Raw genomic sequence first — 21,871 nt, forward strand, 5'->3', positions numbered from 1 at the left:
AACCTACTGACCACTATATTTACCTACATGCCTCCAGCTTTCATCCAGACCACACCACACGATCCATTGTCTACAGCCAAGCTCTAAGATACAACCACATTTGCTCCAACCCCTCAGACAGACACAAACACCTACAAGATCTCTATCAAGCGTTCTTACAACTACAAGTTGCGGAAGTGAAGAAACAGATTGACAGAGCCAGAGGTGTACCCAGAAGTCACCTACTACAGGACAGGCCCAACAAAGAAAGTAACAGAACGCCATTAGCCGTCACCTTCAGCCCCCAACTAAAACCTCTCCAGCGCATCATCAAGGATCTACAACCTATCCTGAAGGATGATCCCTCACTCACAGAACTTGGGAGACAGGCCAGTCCTTGCTTACAGACAGCCCCCAAACCTGAAGCAAATACTCACCATCAACCACAGACCATACAACAAAAACGCTAACCTAGGAACCTATCCTTGCAACAAAGCCCGTTGCCAACTCTGTCCACATATCTATTCAGGGGACACCATCATAAGACCTAATCACATCAGCCACACTATCAGAGGCTCGTTCACCTGCACATCTACCAATGTGATATATGCCATCATGTGCCAGCAATGTCCCTCTGCCACGTACATTGGCCAAACCGGACTGTCTCTACGTAAAAGAATTAATGGACACAAATCAGATGTCAAGAATTATAACATTAAAAAAACAGTTGGAGAACACTTCAATCTCCCTGGTCACTAGATTACAGACCTAAAAGTCACAATATTACAACAAAAAAACTTCAAAAACAAACTCCAATGAGACAGGGCCGGCTCTGGCTTTTTTGCCGCCCCAAGCAAAAAAAAAAAGGGGGGGGGGCGGCGCCGGAGCGGCAAAGCAGGGGAAGAAAAAACAAAAACAAAAACACAGCACGGCCAGAGCGGCAAAGCAGGGTGGGGGAACAAAAATACGGCGCGGCTGGAACGGCAAAGTGGGGCGGGGGGGGGGACAATGGCGCGGCTGGCAAAGCGGGAAAAAACAAAACAAAAAATCCCTACAGGGCGGCCGGAGCCAGGGGACTCCCTGTGCTGCAGTGCGCGCGCCTGGTCTAGTGGGGGGGTAGGGGAGGAAGCGGGGGGGAGAGACAGAAGGTGGGCGGCCAGCGCTTCAGCGGGGAGCTCGCCCCACGGCCCCGATCACCGCGACGCCTGCGGGAGAGCTCCGCGCTGCTCTGGTCGGTGGGGAGGGAAGGATGCGGGCTGCCCTGCCGAGTTTGCTGCAGGGCGCTCCCTTCCTCCACCCCCCACAGGGCGGCCAGAGCAGCAAACAAACCAAACCAAACCAAAAAAAAAAAAAGCGGCCATGCCGCTCTAGGTTTGGGCGGAATGCCGCCCCCTAGAATCTGCCGCCGCAAGCACCAGCTTGCTCAGCTGGTGCCTGTAGCCGGCCCTGCAATGAGAGACTGCTGAATGGAATTAAATTTGCAAAATGGACACCATTAAATTAGGCTTGAATAAAGACTGGGAGTGGATGGGTCATTACACAAATTAAAACTGTCTCCCCATATTTACCGCCCCCCACCCCCACCACTGTTCCTCAGACCTTCTTGTCAACTGCTGCAAATGGACTATTTTCATTACTACTACAAAAAGTTTTCTTCTCTCCTGCTGGTAATAACTCACCTTAACTGATCACTCTTGTTAGAGTATGTATGGTAACACCCATCATTTTGTGGTGGTGGTGGTGGTGTGTTCCTACTGTATTTTCCACTCCATGCATCTGATGAAGTGGGCTGTAGCCCACGAAAGCTTATGCTCAAATAAATTTGTTAGTCTCTAAGGTGCCACAAGTACTCCTGTTCTTTTTGTGGATACAGACTAACACGGCTGCTACTCTGAAACTTCTCAGTGGAACAACCCAAACAGTTTAAGGCACTGGGATTGTTTTGGTTCACGCAGGTACACCTTATTCCATCCCTCATTTCTGCCTGCTTGCTTTTTATGAACAGGCAGGCCCAATACAAAATGCTTTAAGATAATTTTGATACCCTGAATGCACTCAGAGGAGCAGAAAGAGGGAGACACACAGCAGGCCCCAAACATACCAGGCCCAAAACTATTTGCAATAGCATTATTGCTTTTTAGCTGCAAATCTGTACTTCTCATCTTGCAACAACATTGCTGGAAGTGGCCCTGTCTGGAGGAGGTTCTTTTGAGATAAACACATTGGACTCATGGCTAGGAGGGAGCAGTATCAGCTGCAAAACTACCTGAATTAGACATGTTCACAGTTACCCAATAGACAGGTGGCCTTGTAATCTATAAGTTGATACAAACTGGTGTTTAAAAAAAAAAAATCAGTCTATTTTTATGGACTTCCTACTGCTCTTCATCCATTAATTTTGTGTGATTTTGTTTTTGGGGAAAATAACTTTAAAAAAAACTTTTTTAGCTTGGTTTCAAATACTCAGTTACAACAGGACATTAAGGCAATACAGAAAGGCTATTAAGCTGAGCAACGTTTATATACGCCCTTCACTATAAACAAGGTTCTTTTACGAGGGGTTTTATGTACCAAAAGCACAGCTTTGTTTTGCTCATGTTTCCTGAACCAAAACTTGCCCTCAACACCCACTGATTTTTTCCTCCCTTAAATGTGAGATGAATTTGATATTTATGAAAGGTGCTGGAGTGGCACCACTAGGGAGTGGCCTCCCCATTTATCCACAGTACAGGCAAAAGCAATGCTAGTTTCCACCACACCAGGAATGTGCTTCAGCCTAACCTGGATGGGAATTATCTTAGGAAGAGAGGCTCAGTTTCCATACTTGTTCATTTCTCTGTGGAGACTGAGATAAAGATTACTAATCATCACAGTTGCTGTCACAACTGGCACCCATGGACACGTCCATTCAGAAGTAAATTGAGATCTTTTTATTTCCTAGAGGACAACATTTTTAGATTGCAATGACTTTTGGTCACTATCAACCTGGGCTAAATGTTAAGCAGTGACCTCAAGGTGAAAAGGTTTACATCCCACTACCAGCATTCTTAGTGCTGACATTTTTGTAAACCAGAGGAATGTATACTGCACACAAAAATATGGTTTGTGTTTTATATATTCTAACTCAACTTGTAGCTATGAAATTATAGAAATGTAGGACTGGACGGGACCTGGATAGGTCATCTAGTCCAGTCCCCTGCACTGGGGCAAGACTAAGTATTATCTACCACCCCTAACAGGTGTTTGTCTAACCTGTGCTTAAAAACCTCCAATAAACACAGATTCTACAACCTCCCTAGCTAATTTGTTCCAGTGCTTAATTATCCTGACAGTTAGGAAGTTTTTCCAAAAGTCTAACCTAAATCTTCCTTCCTGCAATTTGAGCCCATTGCTTCTTGGCTTGTCTCACTGTTCTCCTTAATCACTGAGATCACTCTCCTCTTCAAGTACATAAAAGGTTGTTATAAAGTCTTATGTTCCCCATCTTCTCTTCTGCAGACTAAACAAACCCAATTTTTTCAATCTTCTCTCCCAGGTCATGTTTTCTAGACCTTTAATCATTCTTGTTGCTCTTCTCTGGACCTTCTCCAATTTGTCCACATCTTTCCTGAAGTGTGGTGCCCAGAAGTGGACAGTGTGGAAGCAGGGAAAGCTTCAATAAGGATTTGAAGGGGATTTTAATGTGTGTCAGTCAGTTAGCAAGAGTCAGGCCATACTGTAACCCTAATGACGTGAGACTTGTAGGAGCAAAGATAGTGCGAGGCGACAGGACAAGAACTGTGTACAAAGTTATTACGACCTTGCAATCACTAACCAAAATGCAGGCTTGCTTTTCTTAAGAGAGAGACAAATAAGATAAGCCTTTCTGCTATGTATAAACAAAATGTATTTGTTGCTTTTTACTGTCTCCATGATTGCTAGAAATTGTCTGTAACAAAGGTATAAAGGCTTGATGTAATTGTTTACCAGTTGAGAGACCTGTCCGGGACTGGGGTGACCCTGTGTCCTATGGCACTCTCTCCCTCCATTGTAATTACTGGAGAAATAATAAAGTATTTGATTTTGCTGCACCCAAACAAAAAGCGAGAACTGAGTTTTTCTTCGACAACAGTATTCCCACTGAGGTCTTATCAGTGCTGGGTAGAGTGCAAAAATTATTTCTTGCATCTTGCTTACAACATTCCTGCTAATACATGCCAGAATGATGTTCACCTTTTTGCCACAGTATTACGTTGTTGATTCATACGTAGTTTGTGATCCATTATAACACACAGAGCCTTTTCTGCAAAACTCCTTCCTAGGCAGTCATTACTGATTTTGTATTTGTGCAATTAATTATTCCTGCTTAATTGTAGTACTTTACATTTGTCCTTATTAAATTTCATCTTCATTATTTCAGACTATTTCTCCAGTTTGTCAAGATCATTTTAAACTCTAATCCTGTCCTCTAAAGTGCTTGCAACTCCTCCCAGCTTGGTACTGTCCACAAATTTCATAAGTGTACGCTCTATGCAATTATCCAAATCATTTATGGAGATATTGAATAGAATCGTATCCAAGAAAGATTCCTGAGGGACCCCAGTCGATATGCCCTTCCAGCTTGACTGTGAATCATTGGGAAACTGTACTCAGAGAGCAGTTGTCAATCACTTGTGCCCCATTTTATAGTACAGGAACTCCTCACTTAACATTGTAGTTATGTTCCTGAAAAATGCAACTTTAAGCGAAACGATGTTAAGTGAATCCAATTTCCCCATAAGAATTAATGTTAATGTGGGGGTTAGGTTCCAGGGAAATTTTTTTTTTACCAGACAAAAGAATATGTTACACACAAAGTTTTAAACAAACAATTTAAGACTGGTACCCAGTGATGATGATTGTGAAGCTTGGTTGAGGTGGAGGAGTCAGAGGGTGGGATATTTCCCTTACTGCTAAATGATCAACTAGCAATTGGCTGAGCCCTCAAGGGTTAACTCTCTCACTCTACAAGGCAGCAGGAATGGAGGGACAGAGGGGAGGGAGGGGAGACATTGCAGTGCGAGAGAGACATGCACATTTCCCTTTTAAGTACACTGCCTTGTTAATTAGATCAGCTTGTTGAGACCGCAGCTGCTGCAAGCTCCCTCCATCCTGAGCTCTCATGTCTCCCCCCTGCTCTGTGGAAGATGGGGTAAGCGGGGTGCAGGAGCAGGGGGAGGGGGACACCCTGACATTAGCCCCCCTCTTCCTTCCCTCCCCCGAGCACAGCAAGTAGGAGTCTCGGGGAGCAGCTGCAAGGCAGAGGGCAGGAGTAGCATATGGCAGTGGGGGGAGGGACAGCTGAACTGTAGGCAGCTGCTGCACAGGGAGTGGGGAGCTGATAGGGGGCTTCCGGTCCACCCTGGTTCCAAGCCCCCACCAGCCAGCTCCAATGGGCTGCTCTTCCTGGAAGAAGTGGACAAAGCAGGCGGCTGCCAAATGACGTTAGACGGGAGCATTGCAAACTTTAAAAACGAGCATGTTCCCTAATTGATCAGCAATGTAACAACAAAACAACCTTAGCCAGGATGACTTTAAGTGATGAGTTACTGTAGGTATGTTTAGGCTACGTTTCCCTAGTTTGCTTATGACAATGTCATGTGAGACAGTATGAAAAGCCTTATTAAAGCCAAGATTATATCATATGTACTGCTTCTGCATCCCACCCTCTGCTTCACAAGGCTTGTTACCCTGTCAAAGAAGGATATTAGGTTGGTTTGACATGAGTTCTTGATAAATCCATGTTGACTGTTACTTATCTTTTTAATATCTTCTACGTGCTTCCAAACTGATTCATTATTTGCTCCATCGCCTTTATAACTGGGCTATGATTCTCTGGGTTATCTTTATTCTCTTTTTTATAGATAGGTACTATATTTACCCTTTTCTAGTCCTCTGGAATCTCTTCCCATCATCCATGAGTTCTCAAAGATAATGGCTTAGAAATCTCCACAGCCAGTTGCTTCAGTATCTCGTCAGGCCCTGCCGACTTGTTTAAGTAATTCTTAACTTGTTCTCTTATTTTAAGCCTCAGATCCTATCCCATTTACACTGATGTTCACTATATTAGTCATCTGATCACTGCTAACCTTTCTGGTGAAAAATGAAAGAAAAAAAGGCATTTAACACTTTGGCTGTTGCTGCATTTTCTGTTACTATCTTTCCCTCCTCGTTAAGTAATGGACCCACCCTGTCCTTGGTCTTCCTCTTGCTTCTCACATATTTGTAAAATGTTTTCTTGTTATCCTTTAGCTATCTTTAGAAGGCAAATCAAAGTGAATATGTAATTCATTGGCGGGAGTGAGGGAAATATACTTCCTCCATTCAATGTGCACATTTGCATAATAAAGAGTAAAGAATAATACGTTCAATATCAAGTGTTCTTCTCCCACTCAAACCACCCACCTCACTATCTAGGGTTCCCATTTCTGCTAGAACCTGAAATGCCTCCTTAACGCCTCCTACTCAGCTGAGCTGTTTTGCTCACCATCTAGTTTAAATATAGGATCATATCCTTCCAGCTCAGGGATGTAGGACTCCTTCTGAAAACTAGCATGAGACTCAGGGAGCCCCTCAATGCCAATTGGCAGAGGGTAAACCAAACCATAACTCATCAGGCCTGACCCACTCATTGCCCCAATTCACCTTTGTCAATCTGTAGCTAAATGGTGTTGTGTGAAGTGTCATATGCAAACTGGTAATATACTGTGCCTAAACCCTAACCCTATTGTTTTGCAAAAAGAACAGGAGTACTTGTGGCACCTTAAAGACTAACAAATTTAGTCTTTAAGGTGCCACAAGTACTCCTGTTCTTTTTGCGGATACAGACTAACACGGCTGCTACTCTGAAACCTATTGTTTTGCTGGCTTGACTGTGTCTCCAATGTAAATTAAGCAAAGTAAACCAAATACAATGAAAAGGACATTTACTTGTAAGGTAAACGAAGGTGAACAAGAAGACCACTTAATAATCTCAAAGGAGAATGGAGGCTGCACTCCCCAGGAAGCCTGCCTGCCTCTTGAAACAGGGTCAATTAGCCACAGAATGACTTATGTAAACAGAGCATTTGCATCTGTACTTACCTTGTGGCTTTGGACTTGAAGCTGAACGTGGGGACTGTTTAACTGGCACGTTTCCATTTATTCCCTGAGCCGCTTCATTGGATGCGTTCTGCTTGACTAACCAGGTTGTGCTATTTGCTGAGCAAGACTTCGTTAGGAGACTCTTTGGACAGGTGCTGCTGTCTGTAGGGGGAGAAAAAAAAAAGCAAGCATGAATAATGCGTAGGATAGCAAGGATATAATGTTCTACACCAGTGGTCTCCAAAGTGGGGTGCGTGCACCCCAGGGGGTCTGCAAGAGGATCCTTCGGGGTGCGCAGAAAGGGGAGTGCCGCTGGAGCAGTGCCATTCAAGCAGCTTTTTTTTTTTTAAGCGTGCTTTGGCAGTTCGGGTGGGAGTCTGAGTGGCTCTTTTGGGGGGGCGCTTGGGGCAGCAAAAATGGTAGAGCTGGTCCTGCAGCATGGCAGGTGGAGCGTGCTCAAAATTTTTTTACTGATAGGGGTGCACAATCAAAAAAGTTTGGAGACCACTGTTCTACACAGTATGTTCTATCATTTCACTTCTACAGAGAAAGTTATGAATGATTTTGTGGCAGCCCTGGGTACTGAGTTTCACATTTCCAGCTACTGTTCCATTTAAATGTCTATAAATAGTATCACTCTAGATGTGTGTTCTTTCTTGGAAAAATTAAAGAATTTGTCTAGTTTTAAAAAACGTGTTGCCACATAAAGACAACCTCTCAAATGCTTTCATATCTAGCAATGTTTTGCGAACAGATTTAGATATGCAAAAAGAGTGACCAAACAACTATTTCACTTCTCTACATTGATTTTGCCAAGATGCACACCGAGCTACCTAGATTGGCAAATAGATACTTCAATAAAGACTACCGTAGTGGACATTTGACTGGCTAAAGGTAACAACTTTCCTATACGATCAACCATGCTGGTGATAATGGGGTACGTACATAAAGAAGGAATCTTAAAATTGCCTTTTATCTCATCTAACTGTATTTGTTATTTCCTTCTCCAAGCATTCTATTATAAGCATCTGAAAAGAAATCGGCTATGTTTCTCCCAGCAAGATGTGATTTATGCCAACAAGTGAAAAGGTATGTTATCTTCTTTGCCTAAAGACAGCTTGATGCAACACCAGAGGTTAAGATTATTTTTCACAAACACATTGGAGATTACAAATGGACTAGCTGTATTATTCACTCTTTTCAATCTCACATTCAATTAATATTTAATTCTCAGGAAGCATTTCTTGACCGGCTACTTTTACAATTCCACTAATTTAATAATAGAAAAATAAGATAATCAGATATTTAAGACCCTGAGTCAAAGTTTTCAAAAGTAAGAGTCTTTAGTGAGGTCAGTAGGAGCTGTTCGGTGCACAGCATTTTTGAAAGGCAGGCAGGTGGGCTAAATATAGCTTTAGGAGTCTTAATTGTAGGCTTTTATGTTTGAAATTTTTGATCATGGTTTCTTAAACCCTAGCGGCAAAGTAATAAAAGACAAAGACTAGCATAAAAGGTTTCCAGAATCGTTTCCACTGCAAAGTTGATGGTTAATAAATTATTTGAGATTTAAAACATATACCCCCGCCCCACACACACACAAAAAATCCCACCAAGGGGCTGGTTTTATGAATGGGCTAGACTACGTTCGAGATTCCTGTCAAATGAACAATCTTTTATTCAAAATAAAGGAACACTTGTCCTGTTTACAACACAATATTTGTTGGAGTTTTAAAAGTTGTTTAGAAATTTAAGTTATATTTCAAACTTTTGGTGCTATTTTCTTCAAAAGCACATGAACTGGCTACTATGAAGTGTAGTTTATTCTGGCATGGTTAATAGGTTATGCTTAGTTTTCATGAAGGGTACCCAGAACTTAAACTGAGGTAGTGCAAGGAAACCTTGCTGTAAGATATCCTTATACAATGTTTAGTACTCATACCCTAGGGCAGGGGTAGGCAACCTATGGCACGTGTGCCGAAGGCGGCACGCGAGCTGATTTTCAATGGCACTCACGCTGCCTGGGTCCCGGCCACCGGTGTGGGGGGCTCTGCATTTTAATTTAATTTTAAATGAAGCTTCTTAAACATTTTTAAAACCTTATTTACTTTACATACAACAATAGTTTTGTTATACATTATAGACTTATAGAAAGAGACCTTCTAAGAACGTTAAAATGTATTACTGGCACGTGAAACCTTAAAATTAGAGTGAATAAATGAAGACTCGGCACAGCACTTCTGAAAGGTTGCCAACCCCCACCCTAGGGACATCTGATGTACAATAAATCTCAGGAACTGTCAGCGTTGGCTTCAAACCAGTGTCTTAAAACAAACTTAATTTAGCCTGGAAGGCAACAGAACTTGGAAGTGCTACTTACAATCCTATTAGGCGTGCAAGAAATAAAATACACTGCAAAAGGCTGCAGATTTTAATGGACTGCAATAGGTTTGTATTGCATTTGTTTTCAACTGGAGAAAAACGAAACATTTGTTTACCCCTGCAAATTTGTTCTCTGCATCAAATATTTACAAATCTTGACTGAAACTCCCAGAATTTCAGTTGTTTACCAATATAATGCTAGCTAGTTACTTTTACGGTGTTAATACAGGAATAACTTTGGGGATGGTAAAATTAAACACATTGCGGGAGGACAAAGGAAGAGAAAAAGATTGTGTGAAATATATCCCGGTGAGATTTTCCAATCTTTATTTATCTCTCTATAATCTATATATCTCATTACCAGGAAGGAGGGTTAGGCACCAGAAATTTGATGAGTATTTTATTATTCACTTTTGCCAATCACCTGCAGTGAGGTTAGAAGGAATCCTCCATCTGTTCTAGGCTGTGAGATACAGTATCTAATTTTCCAGAAAATTTTAATTAGGAACATCTAGTCATATTTCATCTGCCACAGTTAGAAGTGCCAAAAAGAGGGCTGATTTGCATTTGTAGAAAGTAAAAAAATATTTTGGCAAGGTGCAGATTCTTAAACTGTGGTTCTGTAGGGCAGGCCATAGGAAGATGAAACAAGATCATTAGGTTTTAGGTCAGATTTTTTTTTTTACTTTCAATCCTGTTCAAGACACCTAGGTATCTCCAACAGTATGCAATGTTTTAGGGTGTAGTCTAAGCCAGTGGTTCTCAACCAGAGGTCTGAGGCCCTATGGGGCTGCAAGCAGGTTTCAGAGGGGCCACCAAGGAGGGCCGGTATTAGACTCGCTGGGGCCCAGGGTAGAAAGCTGAAGCCCCATCGCATGGAGCTGAAGCCCAGGGCTCTGAGTCCTGCTGCCCGGGGCTGAAGCCTGAGCTATGTAGCTTCACGGAGGCCCCAAGCAACTGCCCTGCTTGCTACCCCCTAACGCCAGCCCTGGCTTTTATATGCAAAATACCAGTTATTGTGGTACAGGTGGGCCGTGGAATTTTTATAGCATGCTGGGAGGGACCTCTGAAGGAAAAAGGTTGAGACCCCCTGGTCTAAGCCACAGGGATACATAGACTTATTCTTGTCACAAATGAAAAAAAAAGTCAAATGTTTTCAGGAGGAAGAACTATTACAGTCTCAAAGTCAGTTTAAGAGTACAGATTTTTTTTTAAAAAGGTCACATTAATGATTACTGAATTCACATGTACATTCCCATGCACGCTGTCCACAGCAAATACAGTTTCTCACTGTCGTGGTGCTAAACTAATTCAAGGATATATTCCACAGACGTCTTAACTAATATTTTTTCCACACTTCACAAAATTAGAAAAACGATCTAATTATCCGACTACCCAAGCCCTTAATTAAATGTTCTTTTCTGCTTTGCAGAGCAATTTCAGTAAGGTTGAAACCTGAGAGAAAGCTAGTCTGACAGATAAAACAAGAGAACAAACTGCAGATATCCTGAAAGGCCAACAATTTTAGAATAAAATGGCGTTTATCAAATTGTTTTCAAAGCACTTCCTGTTAGAGTTGAATATTCTTATTACACCACTATCTTGATTTCTTAGATCTCCTGCAGTTTTGATGACTATCATTTGCAATAAAAAAAGGCAGGTTGCTTATCAAAAGATGATAATATTGCAAAAGCTTTCCAACCAGCTACCCTGGATTTGCTTTTGGAAATAGAAAATATGGGAAAGGGAATCCAGTGGATTCATTTCTGATCCACACAGACATACAGCGCTTCCACAGAGCTGAGCTTATTAAGCACATGGGAGGCATCAGCATCCTGCCCCTAACTTTATGTAAGAAAACTACACCAGTTCTACGATTGCCTGGGACTGCAGTAAGGAGTGAAGGATTTGCTCCATAAGGTACAAGTCTTTCCCCAAAGCTATCATTTGGTAGAGTGAGATCTATGGTAAGAAAATCCAATTACCCAGAACAAGCCAGAGCACATAATGCGAGTGTATGGTAATTCTGAATACTTTAAGTGAGAAAACGTGACCCAAAAGGGAGTGGGACTCAGAACACCTGGATTCCACCCCTGGCTACCTGCTCAGCTCCTCTTAAAAAAAAAAAAAAAAAAAAGTCATGTATGTATCACAGTGGACACTTCAAAAGCAAAAGTTCCCAAAAATCAGTGGGCACTTTTGAAAATGTCAGCATAACATCTCATCTGCCAGATGGCGTTACTTAACATTGCTTACCCAACTTCGTAAAGTGACGTAAGAGAAATATGGATGAAAAAGTGGTATGAACATTTTATTCTATTTAATACAATTAACTTTATGGAGGCTGATTTGTGAAGATCCCTCAATTCAGACTCACGTCTGGTAAGTGCAGTTTTGTGAATACAAAAGAAGCATGGGGTTACTTGATATAATTTACACATCCCACTACAGTCGCTGATTTACTAGCACAGGGGTAGGCAACCTATGGCACACGTGCCGAAGGTGGCACGCAAGCTGATTTTCAGTGGCACTCACACTGCCGGGGTCCTGGCCACTGGTCTGGGGGGGCTCTGCATTTTAATTTAATTTTAAATGAAGCTTCTTAAACATTTTAAAAACCTTATTTACTTTACATACAAAACAGTTTAGTTATATATTAATGACTTATAGAAAGAGACCTTCTAAAAAACATTAAAATGTATTGCCGGCACGTGAAACCTTAAATTAAAGTGAATAAATGAAGACTCAGCACACCACTTCTGAAAGGTTGCCGACCCCTGCACTAGCACAATAAGGTAGATTTGTAAATCCCATCAGCTGCATCCACTAAACTGTACATGCAAGAAAGGACACAATTCAAGGAAACTGCAGGATTTCCACTGGTTTTGGAATGAAACCATGGAAAACCAGAAGTTTCAAGCATCTTTCATACAAAACTAGAAAGAGCCAGCCCCAGCTCATGAACAGTAATTGTTAGAACCAATCTGGGCTTTTTCAGGTTTAATTGAACCTGAAACTAACTAAAACTCAAGAGTGTGAGGCAGGGAATCTACACATTCAATAGCTGGGGTGGGAGTGGGGGGGGGACTGCTGACTTGCCCTCAATTGTTTACACATTTGTATTTTGAAGCAATTGTCAGTTACAAACTGTAAATGCTTTAAAGAGTCTGCTCACTCTGTTCTGCAAAGAGTTCTGAGGTTAATTTAAGGTGGTGCTTGCAGTGGTAAGCCAGTGATTAAATGCTTTAGGCAGTCAATGATGCTGTTAATAAGAGAAAAGCAACTGTCTGGGTAGGTCTACACTACAGCAGCACATCTATCAGGGGTACCAATGTAGTGTTGTAAACAGTTCCTCCACAGGTGGAAGGAGGGTCTCTTGATGCAGGTAATCCACCTACGTCGACCAAAGAATTCTTCCATCGACTTACTTGGGTCTACACCAGGTGTGAGGTCAACCTAACTACAGTGCTCAGGGTATGACATTTTTCAAGGCTCTGAGGGAGATAGCTAGGTTGACCTAATTTTTAAGCATAGACCAAGCCCTCTATCAGAAGACTAGTGGGTGGAATATTCAAGAGGAAACTAGCTTTGCTTCTTTGCAAAAACCTAGTTTGCTAAAAGCATTGTGTAAATTTCCACTGGGCAAATATCTGGGATTATGTTTGAAGGGTTGAATTTAGGCAGATAAAGAACAGATCTTTATTGGCAAAACATATGCCAAAGAGCAAATTCAAGTAAATATTAGTTCTGATGTGTGAAAATTGGTTATTTTTACTATGTTATTCTCTAGACCAGTGGTTCCCAAACTGGGGTTCATGAAATGTTACAGGGAGTTCTCAGGGGAAAAAAATTCCCTAATGGAGGACAGAGCTTCCCTAGGGACCCCGGGCAGCAAGGGACCAGCAGCTAAGCAGATCAAAGCAAGCATATCTATCACACTGAGGAGATTTAAACTTCAAGAAATGGAAAGGGAGGTGGATATTTTTTGCTATTTTTAAAATTAAATAGGCAGCTAGTCTTGTTTTTAAAATTATTATGAAGAACAAGTTTAAGCTTTGTTGTAATATGCGTTGTTTGCCTGGACTGCTCAAGCCCTGAATGCTTGTGTAAGAGGAACTCTGAGTTGGCTTCTTAAATATCTTCATGCTGTTTCACATCTGATACTCCTTGATGAAACATAGGAGCCTTGTCTTATAAACATAGGAGCCAGGCTTATTCAAAGTGATACAAGCTACGGAAGTGAGACGAATGTTGCCATTTTCATAATGTAATAAAAATACTGTAATGATAAATAATTAATAAGTGTGTAATAAGCATGTCAAAAAACAAATTTTATATTTCCAAGATCACTGCTTTTATAATTTATACTCAGGTAAAGGAGAAAATACCTAGAAATATTCATTTTTAGGAGGGGGTTCACAAGACTTGACATTTTATTGAAAGGGGTTCACAGACTGTTAAAGTTTGGGAACCACTGCTCTAGACACAACCAAAGAGATTTTGTATGTTGCAGTAGACAGTAGAAGCACATCCCCTCCCCACAACCTTCCCCACAAACCTTCCTACCCTCCCTTCCCTGCATTATTTTCAATGGTTAAGTGTATGTTATACATCCTGCTAATGTTCTCTGGGCTACATTAATTCCCTCTTCTTTTGCTGTATACCATTTGCTGCAGGGAATAAATCAATCCTCACCAGATTTGTCATATCATTTTAGAGGAAGCAAGAAGGCATTTACCCTGTTTTCTCCTTACTAATAATGTTTAGCACCTTTACTGATAATGTTAATAATGTATTTCCAAAGACATTGTTCTGTTTTATCTCAGGTTCAATTTCACACCAACAATATTCAAGCCAAAGCCTGAGCTGGATGCTGAGTATTTACTACCCAGTATTTTCTGGGAGAGGCAAAATATTTAACAAGTGGGTATTTAATCTAGAAATGTTTTTCTGGTGTTTTACTCCCCCGGTTACCCAAGCATGACCAGTTAGTACCCTTCTGTTGATGTTGCACCAAGTATTCAGCTTTAATAGAGGTTGTGCAACATATAGATGGAACAAACAGGAATATAGGATTTTAATAGCATACTTAAAGCTGATAAACCTAAAATTAGATACCAAAGCATTGCTTGGCTTATGGGTGTGAATGAGACACAAACAACCTTTCCTTTTCAAGGATGGTCAATTCTTGATACCAGGCAGGGTGTTTTATGATCAGTCATCTTCACTACCCTCTCTGCTCGTAAGTTTGACACAGAAAGGAGGATAAGAAATAGGGCAACATGCATGTATGTGCACACAACCTGTTGTAGAACTCATGCTGGAAGATAACAGCTGAAATGCGGAGATTTTATTTACAGTGGTTGCTATTAAACTATAAACTTTTGCCAACAGTTACCCGATATGGGTGTCGCCCTATTTTGTCCCATACTTTAAATAGTAGGTATCTGTGGCAACTCTGTGATAACAGTCAGTCAAGTTAAATTTTCAATAGCTTCTTGATTTTGCAGCCTTCATTATAAAAAAAGGCTATAGAAGTTCACAGAAATTACATTTTAAATAAAATTTTAAGGGTAAGAAAATGTCAATCATTTATTTTTTGAAGTATTCTACAAGATTATATAATACTGAAACTTCTCTTAAATTCTATAGACTACTTTAATACAAAATACCCTTACTAATCTCTTATGGACTTTTCTATAAATGTAGGAAAAGGCAAAAATTTCCATCCTCTTTATCATGAGGAACCCCACCCCAAAAGGGCTCAAATCAGTTTTAGGACTTCAAACAAAAACACCCACACAAACACCCCTCCCCCTCAAAAAACTACCCTGAACCCCACACAAACCTGGAGGAATTTAACTTATTAAAACAATTTGAGTGAATATATGCAGAAGATTATTTCTTCTGCAATACTCACCCAAATATACAAAGATGACTGCCAAACCAAGTAAGCTCATTTTATAACACACACCTAAACAGAAAGAGGTTGATCTGAGGAATTTAAAATAGTTGGACTTTCTAGTATTTTTCTATATCTATCAATTGCTTATGTCCTTATTTAACCAACAGGTTTTCTTGATCAAAATCACGTGTAATCCTTCAGTCTTGACACAGACAAATTCTCAGATAGGTCAATAAGAGTTGCGCCTCCCTGAGAACTGTAGGATTAAGCTTTAAGGATAGAGTGGAACATCAACAACATGATCAAGATTTACAGCAATAGGTTTTTGGATCCCAACCTGGAATCTTGATGTACGGTACATCATGCAAACTAAGTGACCAAAGGGGAAATTCAATACTAATTCACTAGAGGTATTACACTGACACTGGGCAATTTATAAAATCCAGGAGATTGCCAAGAGTCAATTTATCAATCCAGTCTTGTGTGTTGCATTGATCTTCATCACTTGGCCCTGATCCCATAAGCTGCTCCACGCAGGCAAACCTATATGCTCACTCTGAACCCAAGTAAAATGAAGGGATCCAAAGAATAGGGTTTACATACATTACCTTTCAACATTTTTTTAAAACTAGTTTTAACCTGAACAAACTCATGGTATTGTTTCAATAAGATAAAAGCATTACCACAAGATTTCAAACAATCCCTTGAAATCTTGAAACTGAAATCTGTGCTCTTCACAGAAAGTAAAATTTCCCTCCATCATGGGAGCACACACTCATTTGTTACAGTACAGTTCCACATCAGTGTTAATATGTGGGGGCATCTTTTTGTTCTGTATTTGTACAGCACCTTGCAAAATGGGCTCCTCAGTGCTAAGATAACACAAATAATATTTGAGGGCCAGATAAAAGGAAATGGGGGAAAAAAAAGACAAAAATGCAGCATGTGAAATTGATCGTTACCAACCAGGACAAGGTCTTTCCAATAAGAGACAGTTTCATGCTTGAAATTAAATGCAAGTCCAGGCCATATATGCTCTTCTATTGCTAATTATTATAGTTTAATAAAATTAAACAAAAAACAAAGCAATCATATTTAAAGTAGGATAGTGGGTATGATGATAGTGCTAGAATTACATTCTGCTCTCCAAGAGTTACTTATGATTCTGCATTTTGAATATCACTGAAAATTTATGAGCATTCCAACCTAAAGGCCTGAACCCAAAAGACAATGAGCATCCCCCTTTACATCAAGTCTCATATGGAACATTTCAGTGATGGAGGAAGTAATCTACACTAACATTTGCATGCACTAGGATAATGACCTATTGATGACAGTGGTTATCAACTCGTTAGTGACAAAATGGAAAACAATGTTTTTTTAAAAATAATTGGAGATATACCAATCTCCTAGAACTGGAAGGGACCTTGAAAGGTCATCGAGTCCAGCCTCCTGCCTTCACTAGCAGGACCAAGTACTGATTTTGCCCCAAATCCCTAAGTGGCCCCCTCAAGGACTGAATTCACAACCCTGGGTTTAGCAGGCCAATGCTCAAACCACTGAGCTATCCCTCCCCGTTTGAAGTAAAAAAAAGTTTCAGGTATTCTGTATGTTGATTCATTTTTTACTAACCTCCTAGAATATTCTGGACCTTTGTAGAATCTCATGGAACCTTCCAGACTTTTTGAGAACTACATTTTTCTTAAACTCCTAGAATGTTGTCACCCATGTCCTTGCGGGTATATAAAGGGTGGGGTGTCACCAGTCAGTCACATATAAAAACAAAGTGAGAGCCCAGCTGCACTATAGGGAACCTTGTTTTATTGTGTAATTGCGAAAGTGTACTTGTGTTTTAAGACTTGAAGAGTGTAAGTAGCAACTAATAAAAGACAGATTTAATGAGACACCAGAGATACCTATCAAACCCCTATGTAAGCAACAATATAAAATAAATACTATTGCTTCTTTTGCCATGCTTAACACATAATGTTTGGTGACTTTCTAATACTGTCTGTTTTCCCCTGTAGAAGATAAAAGATACCCCTAAAGAAGACTTCAGGAGCTCAGTATAGGAAGCGAAAAGCTCAATTGCAATCGAGTTTGCAGCAAGGAGCAAATCTGATGGGAAAATATCTGAAACAGAACAACATAGACTAGGCTTTAGGCAACAGTGATCATGCCAGTGCTGAAGAAATTGAGAACCAAAGCCTAAATGATGGAAGGCCTATTACTAAGGAATTAGCAGATTTACCTGAAGATAAAGAATAGAAATATGAGGAAAGTGAGAGAGAGAAGAAAATGAAGAGACCAAAAGGGGAAGCACAGCAGGCCTCAAGGGCCAACAGTGCACTGGCTTTATCTTCTGGTCCTGCACTTTATGCCTGCATTATCTGTGCCAAGAACTGTCACATGAGAATTGGACATTTTAGATACTCATACATCATGCTGTAGTACAACACATGGTAAATGAATGGCTTTGGAACTTACACCATTGTCTTTTGAGATGTACGCTTGCCATTCATTCATAACATTTGTACAGTTACACTAGTTAACCTGGAACATGATTATGCTTACAAATACACCTCAACCTTGCTATAACACTGTCCTCGGGAGCCAAAAAATCTTACCACATTATAGGTGAAACTGCATTATATCGAACTTGCTTTGATCCACCAGAGTGCACAGCCCCGTCCCCCAGAGCACTGCTTTATCGCATTATATCCAAATTCGTGTTATATCGGGTCACGTTAGATCGGGGTAGAGGTGTATTAGTTTTAAATCAAAAGAAAGCTCTTCAATAGAATGGAGCTAGAAATTGTTATACATATCATGTATTTAACTATTCCTTCAGCTTAACTTTATGTGATTTACCTCTTTCATTTATGTTACAATCAAGAACTCTTCTTTCACATGCTTAGTTCTTGTCTGACAGAATCTTACCTCAAATCATGTCTGACTCTGGTTTGAAGACTGGTAAATTCCCAAAACAAAAGAAAAAACCAAAAACGTTTAAAAAAATGTAAGGAGTACATAGTAATGATCTTTATCTTGAGAGACTTTTAATCGCTGGATTTTTATAAAATAACGTAGGTAGGTATATGTATAAGTAGTTCAGCCCAACATTTGGGGGTATTTTTGTGTCCCCCTGCCTCTGTAAGCAGACAGTTCTGTTATGACGACTTACTGTCATCTCTTCCTCTATATTGAAAACAGCCATGGTTAATCCATAATGTCATATATCACTGGGTATTGCAGTGGTTCTCAACCAGGGATACCCATACCCCTGGGGGTACACAGAGGTCTTCCAGAGGGTACATCAACTCATCTAGACATTTGCTTAGTTTTACAACAGGCTACATAAAGCATTAGAGAAGTCAGGGCAAACTTGAATTTCATATAGACAATGATTTGTTTATACCAGGGGCATAGCCACAGTGGGCCCACCCAAATCTGAGCAGGGGTGTAGTACTGCCACAGCGACCTAGAGCATCACTCAGGCACCTGAAACCCAGGATGAAGCTATGCACCCGCCCTTCAGAAAGCTACACTCTGGCAGCTCTGCCTTGCCATCTTCTGAGCTGCCCCATGCGCATGCCCAGCTTGGCAGGTGAAGCCCTGATTAGGGCTGCAAACTTTCTTATTGCAGAAAACTGAACACCCTAGCCCCGCCCCTTCCCAGAGGCCCTGGCCCCAGCTCACTACATTCCCCCTCCTCCGGTGGCTCGCTCTCCCCGACCCTCACTCACTTTCACTGGGCTGGGGTGCAGGAGGGGGCGAGGGCTGTAACTGGGGATGGGAGCTCTGAGATAGGACCAGAAATGAGGAGCTCAGGGTGTGGGAGGAGGGAAGGGGTGAGGGCTCCGGCTGGGGCCAGGGATGAGGGGTTCAAGGTGTGGGAAGAGGCTCTGGGCTGAGTCAGTGGGCTGGCATGTCGGGGGGTGCGGGCTCTGGGATAGGGCCAGGGATGATGGGTTTGGGATGCAGGAGGGGGCTCCAGGCTGGGGCAGGGGCTCCGGCTTACCACCAGCAGCTCCTGTTAGCAGCGCAGTGGGAGGGCTAAGGCAGGCTCCCTGCCAGTCCTGACTATGCTGCACCCCGGAAGTGGCCAGCAAGTCTAGCTCCTAGTCGCAGGTGCAGAAGGAGGTTCTGCACGCTGCTCTCACCTGCAGGCATTGTCCCCGCAGCTCCCATTGACCAAGGCTCAGGGCAAAGGCAGCGCACGGAGCCCAGTGGCCCTCCCACCTAGGAGCCGAACCTGCTAGACGCTTCCCAGGCACAGCACGGAGCCAGAACAGATAGGGATTAGCCTGCCTTAGCTCCACAGCATTGCCGACCTGACTTCTAATGGCCCGGTCGGCGGTGCTGATCATATCCGCCAGGGTCCCTTTTTGATCAGGTGACAACTGGTCACTCTAGCCCTGTGTCTGGGGGCACGGGGGCTAGGAAGAGGGCATGGCATCAGGGGAGAACCTGAGCTAGCGTAGTCTGTCATTGCCTGTCTGAAAGTCAGGGCCCACCCAAATTTCCACTCTTAGTTACAGCCCTGGTTTATATTGCTCTACATACTAAACACTGAAATGTAAGTGCAATGTTTATATTCCAATTAATGTATTTTATAATATTGTGGTAAAAATGAGAAAGTTAGCCATTTTTCAGTAATAGGTTTGATTTTGTAAACAAGTAGTTTTTAAGTGGGGTGCACAAGACATATCAGACTCTCCAAAGTAGTACAGTAGTCCAGAAAGGTTGAGCGTCACTCAGGTATTGTGTCTGAGGGCTGATTTCTTCCTCCTCCTCCTCCTCCTCCCTATCTCTTTGTTGGCTTTTACAGCTTAGTGCACATGTGACTGGGGAAAAGAGGAAACCAGTCAAGTTTCAGTTGCTTTTGTAAGTCACTCCCTACATCACTGGTAGTTTCAATTGTAAAATATACCTCTGCTGGAAAGCACTAACCAGAAGCATTTCTGTAATGATACTCCAGTGGATTTTTCCCTTTATTCTCATGGCACTACTCTGGAATGTGAATAACTCTGCAAATGTCTGCGTTCTACATCACTGTTCCCACTGGAAATGTTCTGCTTAAGGCTTATAGCCAGGATCCCAGTGAAGTCAAGGGGAATCTTTCCACTGACTTCAATATGCTTCGGGTCAGGCCTCAAACGTTCTGATTTATTTTCTAAAGAGCTCAGTTCTGCAGTCCTTAACATAGGGAATCCTTACTCTCACAAACAGAGTCATTACATTCAGTGGGATTACTTGCATGGATATGGGCTGCAAAATGAGGCCCTAAGTGAACAAAATGAAAGATACATTTTCTTCAGGGCATCAGTGGGGTTGCCAAGCATCCGGTTTTCATAGGGACCCTGGCAGCTCTGGTCAGCACAGCTGACTGGGCTGCCAAAGGTCCATTTGGCAACAGCGGGGCAGGCAGGCTCCGTGCCTAGCTCCTGGGAAGCAGCAGTATGTCTCTCCAGCTCCTAGGCGGAGGGGTAGCCAGGGGCTCCGCACACGGCCCCAGCTACAGGTGTAGGCCAAAAGCCTAATGGGAAGAAATTGTCTCAAATAAAATTGTATTCCATTTGGCTAGCTTTGAATTCGTAAGAAGAAATTGTTCTGAGTTTATTTTTTGCTGATTATGTTAACATTGGTTCTTAGAAGGATAGAAGTTTTACGGCTGTAATTGCCTTATTTACTGTTTGGTGTGAGTGAAGAATGTATTGTAATTAACTGAAAAAGGACAACTAGGCCGGAGTTGGGGAGTGGAGGAGTCAAGAGGCACCAACTTTATCATCAATCACCCGGATGGCAGATTGATGACCCTAAATCAAAGGCATACACCCCAAGGACAAGATAAGGAGTTGATCCAAAGGGACAGATAAGAAACAGCTGCGGATCCTTCTGGTAACAACTCAAAATAATGCTAATTAAGAATAACCTTGACTACCTTGTGGGTGTGACACAGCAAGATATGGGAATTTATTGCTATAAAAGAAGAGTGTATTGCCATGGGACTTTGGGTTTGTTTTGCATCGACATCGGAGCTTTGAACACATTTGACAGAGGCCTAGCTCCCCTCCCTCGTGTGCAGTTTCAGCTGGCCACTGGAACTGACCGAGCAACACTAAGGGCCGGTAACTATAAGATCCGGTTGCAGAACTCTGTGTGTGCGTGTGTGTGCGCGAGCATATGTTGATTTCAATGCTTAAATTGTACTCTCAATAAACTCAGCGTATTGCCTTATCCCCTTTAAAAAGATTTCCTGTGCTTCTTATAAGCATAACACAGGCACCACGCTGAACACCAGCTCCACAGCTCCCATTGGCTGGAAACTGTGGCCAATGGGGCTGCAGGGGTAGCACCTGCAGGCGCGTGGAGCCCCCCTGGCCGCTCCGCCTAGGAGCCGGAGGGACAGGCCACCGCTTCCTGGGAGCCATGTGGACTTCTGCCATCCCCAGGAAATGTCAGGGCCACCTGAGGTCAGCACAACCCGGAGCCCGCACCCTGAAC

General features: G+C 42.1%; 1 protein-coding gene across 3 annotated transcripts in view; it reads right to left on the minus strand.

Moving 5' to 3' along the window:
• The window catches only part of FGD4 (FYVE, RhoGEF and PH domain containing 4), a 205,445-nt gene that overhangs the window by 67,227 nt on the left and 116,347 nt on the right, over window positions 1-21,871 (minus strand). For all 3 annotated transcript variants that reach the window (XM_044990282.1, XM_044990291.1, XM_044990301.1), the window contains one exon: window positions 7,081-7,242. In XM_044990282.1, coding sequence (XP_044846217.1) covers window positions 7,081-7,242 — 162 coding nt within the window. The remainder of the gene's footprint in view (window positions 1-7,080; window positions 7,243-21,871) is intronic.

Source organism: Mauremys mutica, chromosome 1 (assembly GCF_020497125.1).
Source record: "Mauremys mutica isolate MM-2020 ecotype Southern chromosome 1, ASM2049712v1, whole genome shotgun sequence".
Taxonomy (NCBI): Eukaryota; Metazoa; Chordata; order Testudines; family Geoemydidae; genus Mauremys; species Mauremys mutica.